Genomic DNA, 5,710 nt, shown 5'->3' on the forward strand with positions numbered 1-5,710 from the left:
CAATAACATGAAAATTGTAATATTTGATATGTACGTCAATGGATAAGAGGACTTTTGAGATTATTGTTATTATTGGTTTGGAAAGATATCAGATTAATCAGATTATGAGTGATATTTTAGTTTAATAAATTTTGGGGCGTTACCTGATGATACTCTTGTCAAAATTCAAACAATAAAATAAAAAATTGATTCATTTACATTATGTAGAGATGTTAATATACGTGGGCACTTAGTTAAATATAAACTCTTATAATAAAACTCAAAATGTATTTATATATATATATAGGGAAATTTTATGGCATGCACTCTTTGAGGGGTGTATATGTATATACCTTATCACAAAATATATAATTTTATTTCAAAATTTGGTAATATCAATCACAATATATAACCTTGGCATAAATTAATGTAACAAAATATCTAAAATTTTGTAATTGATATTGCAAACTCACCTAGGAACAAAATGTTACTTGTTGCTTACTAAACAACACATGCATTTATCTATATTCTTGACTTAGGCCTCGAATTGTTCTGATTTTCTAAAAATTGAAATTTTTATTTTTCATATTATTTTATTTTTTGTAATTTTTTAAATATATATATTTTTAGATATACCTAATTTAGATAAACTTAAAAAATATAATATTTATAAAAAATATATATTTTTAAAAATACAAAAACAAATATACAAAAATTCTGTACGTTTTTGTATTCTTGTATATTTATTAAATTTTTTTAAATATTTTTTACAAATATTTTACTTTTTAGGTTCATCTAGAAAGTGAAAAAACTACTTAAAATATTTTTAAAAAAATCACTAAGAATAAAAAACTTGATTTTCAGAAAATCAATCTAAACCAAACAGGATAGTACCACTAAGAAACAATATATAGCACACATTAAGGTCCCGTTTGGGGATATGCTATTTTAGTCTAAAAACTAAAAATTTATTATAAGTTGTCACATCATTCTCAAATAATGATTAGTAAATGTTTAAGACCCATAAAAAAACTTTTCACAATTTGATCTATAATGATGTGGCATAATATACGTCAACTTTTAATTTGTCACATACTCAATTGTGTGGGGTTTATCCCTTTTGCCACATCATTTAGGGGTTCAATTTGTGGGTCTCTAACACTACTTTTAGAATTATGTAAAAAATAGTGAATTAATCATTATTTGAAATTTTGAAAATTGAAGACTTTTTTCCACCCACTTTCCGCACTATTAGGTTATATTTTGATCAGAAATTTAGAGAGAAATTTACGTAGAAAAGAAAAATTAAATGAAATAAAGCTATTGCTTCACATTTCCATTATCTTTTATTTGCCTCCGCAAATTCCTCCTCAAATTTATAATCAACCTATATATAAACAGGTGTTTTCTTCCAGTCAATTAGTGTTGTTCTCTTCTAAAAGAGACTTGATTACTTGCAAAAAATTCTTTTCTTTTCTTTTTTTTTTTTTTTGTTTGTTTTTTTTTAAAAAAAATTTATCAGCTACTTGTAGAAAAATGTGACAATGAAATGTGAAAGTTCAAAAAATTCTACGCCTAAGAAGAAGTAATTGCCATTCATGAGCTATGACTTTCGAAGTCATCAAGTCTTCTAATAGATTTTCCTCAAGTTCATGTTTAAAAACTGCAATGCACAAGCTAAACTCTCATCTTTAAACACTCGTACCAAGTAACCTTCCATACTAAGAAGCCATGGGCACAACCTTTAGTGCTCTTTGGCTGTTATTTACTTTTCTTTTCATTGAAAGAATTGAGTTCTGTAGCAGTACAAAATCAAATGTGAGTTGCATAGCGAGTGAGCGAGAAGCTCTTATTGAGTTTAGGGGAAAGCTCAAAGATGATGCAAATTGGTTATCCACGTGGGTTGGACAAGACTGTTGTCTATGGAAGGGAGTTGGTTGCAGTAGGAAAACAGGCCATGTCATGAAGCTTGATCTACGTAATCCAATCCCTTTTGATTCCTACAAGGGCAATTTTATTCAACATTCTGCCAATTTCGACAAGAACAGATTGAGCGGCGAGATAAGTCCTTCTTTACTCGTTTTAAATCATTTGAGTTACATAGACTTGAGCATGAACAATTTTTCAGATATGCAATTTCCAGAATTCTTAGGCTCCATGAAAAGCTTGAGATACCTTGACCTCTCTTGGTCACAATTTTTCAGTGGAATGATTCCTCATCATTTGGGAAATCTTTCAAGATTGTAGTATCTCAACCTTAGCAATAATGCTTTAGTTGGTCCAATTCCAAATACTCTTGGAAGGTTGATATCTCTCACAGTCCTTGACCTTTCTTTTAATGACTTTGATAACTCAATGTTGCATTGTTTGAGTAACTTGAGTAGTCTTGTCCATATGGATATCGGTTCCAATAATTTTAACAGTTTAATTCCTGATGCTCTTGGAAGGTCAACCTCTCTCACCTTCCTTGACCTTTCTGACAACAATTTTGATAATTCAATGTTATATTCTTTGTGCAACCTTACCGGTCTTGGCCATTTGGATCTTGGTTTTAATAATCTTCATGGTTCAATTCCCTATTGCTTTGGGAAGTTGCCCTCTATTTCAGTCCTCAAGTTGGATTATAATAGTTTTCAAGATCCAATTTCAAGTGAGATTGGTAATATGACACAACTTACAGAGCTTCACTTCACTAGAAACAAGTTCAAAGGTGAAATACCAAACTCCATGTGGTGGAACCTTTGCAACTTGCGCGTACTTGATTTGTCCAATAACAAGTTCAGAGGTGAAATACCAAACTCCATGTGGTGGAACCTTCGCAAATTGCGCGTACTTGATTTGTCCAATAACAAGTTCAGAGGTGAAATACCAAACTCCATGTGGTGGAACCTTTGCAACTTGCGCATACTTGATTTGTCCAATAACAAGTTCAAAGGTGAAATACCGAACTCCATGCAAAACCTCTGCAGCTTGTGCATTCTTGATTTATCCAATAACAAGCTCAGTGGGAACCTTTCAACTTTGGTTAGTCCATTTGGTTGCATCCATAATAATTTAAAGGTGTTAGAACTCAAAATAAACATGTTTAGTGGTCATTTGCCAAACCACTTGAGAGAGTTCAAGAATCTTGAGTGCCTTGATATTTCTGAGAATTCAATTTATGGTCTACTACCATCATCAATTGGAAGACTGTCATATTTGAGAGTGTTGAATACTAGAAATAATCAATTGAATGGGACCATTCCAAATAGTCTTGGACAACTTTCAAAACTAGAAAAGCTAGATTTATCAAACAATTCTTTTGTTGGCATGGTATCTGAACTTCATTTTGCCAAACTCAAGGGGTTAAATGAGTTATACTTGTCTCCAAACTCATTATTAGTTCTGAATGTGTGCTCCCAATGGGTTCCTCCTTTCCAACTCCCATCCATACTAATGGCATTCATCAAAGTGGGACCCCAATTTCCTCTGTGGCTTATGACAGAAAAAAATGTTAGAGATTTAGTCATGTCTAATGCAAGTATCTCAGATAACATTCCTGATTGATTTCATAATATTTTTTCTGGTATTCGATTCTTGGATTTATCCAACAATCATATCAGCGGAAAGGTGCCAATATTTCAAGAATGTAAATACTGTGATTATACAGAGAATCATAGGGAGTTGATAGTGAGTTCTAATAAATTTAATGGGCCATTAACACCACTTCCTTCATATGCTATGATATTAGATCTTTCGCACAACTTTATTTCAGGACCTATTCATATGAGTGATGATAATAAAAAATTGGGATTTCAGATTCTTACTCTCTCAAATAACTATTTCACTGGTGGCATTCCAACATCTTTATGCAAGGCAACGAATACAACAATTATTGATTTCTCAAAAAATCAATTATCAGGAAGAATTCCTCGATGCTTAGGACATTTGGATAACTTGGCAGTGCTAGATTTGTCGAACAACAACCTATGTGGTCATATTCCAAGTTCTTTAGGTTCCCTAAGATTTCTCATATCCTTACACTTACATAAGAATAGATTTCAAGGGAAGCTTCCTTTATCCTTACAAGATTTGACATTTCTTTATGCACTTGATCTAGGTGGAAATGCATTCACTGATATTATCCCTCCCTGGATCGGATATAAACTAACTCATTTGCCATTTCTCAATCTTCAATCGAATAATTTCTATGGTGATATTCCTCCACAACTTTGTCATCTTCAAAATCTACAATTGTTAAACTTGGCACAAAATAACATAACAGGAAATATCCCTCGTTGTTTTCTCAACTTCATTGCCATGGTTGCACTAGATCCTAAGTACATGTTCGATCCAAGAAAGCATAAATCAATTAATAAACATTATCAAGAGAACATGTTGGATTCAATGAAGGGAAGAGAACTGGAATACACCAAGACACTCAGATTTCTCATCTCTATAGACCTTTCGAACAATGGCATTGTTGGAGATATTCCAGAAGAGTTAATGGATCTTTTTGGGTTGTTAAACTTGAATTTATCTGGAAATCATCTGAAAGGAAGGATCCCTAATAATATTGGAAATTTGACACAATTGGAATCTCTTGATTTGTCTCGAAACAAACTTTTTGGCCCCATTCCTCCAAGTCTATCTAGTTTAAGCTACTTAAGTCATTTGAACATGTCATTCAATAATTTGTCAGGGTGAATACCAATGGGAAATCAACTTCAAACTCTCGACGATCCTTCCATCCATTTATATAGGCAACAATGGCCTTTGTGGTGCACCACTAAATAGTTGCCTCGATGATAAATCATTTGATGGTGATCACAAACATGCTGATGAGAGTAAAGTTGCAGATGAAACTGATTTTTTGTGGTTCTACACTGGCATTGGACTTGGTTTCTTGGTTGGGTTCTTGGGGGTCTGTGGCACTTTGAATTTCAAGAAGTCTTGAAGGTATGCATACTTCCAGTTCATCGAAACCAACTACAATTGTATATCAATAAACATAGCAATCAAGTTTGCTCAGCTAAGGGGGAGGTTCAACAAAGACAAATTTGGAGGATGAATTTATCAACCAATTAGTTCGTCTTTCTCTCTCTCTCTCTCTCTCTCTCTCTCTCTCTCTCTCTCTCATCATGTACCTATATTACCTCTGTATCTTGTCATGATTGCGATGTGTGCATCAAATCAACATCTTCATAACCCATGATTTGTCTCGCATGAATCTTTCGAATTTTTTTCAATTCCTTACCATCATTAACATAACAATGCTAATCATGTAAATGATTTTTGGAACATCATCACGACTTGAAGAATAACCATTCATAATTTGAAGTGGAGGTAGTGATATTTCCAGATGATCATCAAAACATGTCTTACATTCAAGATCATATGGTAAAGTACAGATTAATTTCCAACAAATTTCTTTACCAAAAGCGCCAAAATTCTTTGTTACATGCTTAAAAACATTGAAACAAATGTAGTTTTGTTGTTATATAGTTCAAATAATGCAAATACATTTCTCAAATAATTTTTCAGTAGTCATTTGTTGCATTATTTCAGAGAAACCATGTTAACATCCACTAATATGCTTGTTATATGCTTTGCTGTCATTAAAGGGTCTTATATTCAGCTGGAGAAAGGACCCTCAGAGGAAGCAGCATTGAGATCATGTTATGGATTTTCTTGAGTTGTTGGAAAGAAACAAGTTTGAATAATTCTATAGTTCTATTATATATGTTGATGG

At 32.6% G+C, this 5,710-nt stretch overlaps 2 protein-coding genes across 2 annotated transcripts; both read left to right on the forward strand.

Moving 5' to 3' along the window:
- Positions 1 to 1,710: 1,710 nt before the first annotated feature.
- Positions 1,711 to 2,226, forward strand: LOC145802324 (receptor-like protein EIX1). Its single transcript, XM_082895018.1, has one exon. It carries the CDS (start codon positions 1,711 to 1,713, stop codon positions 2,224 to 2,226), a length of 516 nt encoding a protein of 171 aa, XP_082751144.1.
- A 147-nt stretch (positions 2,227 to 2,373) lies between these two features.
- LOC145802325 (uncharacterized) lies at positions 2,374 to 4,915 on the forward strand. The gene is made up of 3 exons (XM_082895019.1): positions 2,374 to 3,499; positions 3,629 to 4,603; positions 4,722 to 4,915. The coding sequence occupies exons 1-3, from the start codon at positions 2,374 to 2,376 to the stop codon at positions 4,913 to 4,915; spliced, it is 2,295 nt and encodes a 764-aa protein (XP_082751145.1).
- The last annotated feature ends 795 nt before the right edge of the window (positions 4,916 to 5,710 follow it).

The sequence above is a fragment of the Camellia sinensis genome, chromosome 11 (genome assembly GCF_055761805.1).
Source record: "Camellia sinensis isolate YWXY chromosome 11, ASM5576180v1, whole genome shotgun sequence".
NCBI lineage: Eukaryota > Viridiplantae > Streptophyta > Magnoliopsida > Ericales > Theaceae > Camellia > Camellia sinensis.

Excerpts from the sequence above, each read along its gene's own strand:
- LOC145802324 (XM_082895018.1), top strand. The coding sequence starts at position 1,711 with ATGGGCACAACCTTTAGTGCTCTTTGGCTGTTATTTACTTTTCTTTTC.
- LOC145802325 (XM_082895019.1), top strand. The coding sequence starts at position 2,374 with ATGGATATCGGTTCCAATAATTTTAACAGTTTAATTCCTGATGCTCTT. Across the intron at positions 3,500-3,628 it reads TTTAGTCATGTCTAATGCAA|AGAATCATAGGGAGTTGATA; the intron begins GTATCTCAGATA and ends GTGATTATACAG. Across the intron at positions 4,604-4,721 it reads TTTTGGCCCCATTCCTCCAA|GCAACAATGGCCTTTGTGGT; the intron begins GTCTATCTAGTT and ends CCATTTATATAG.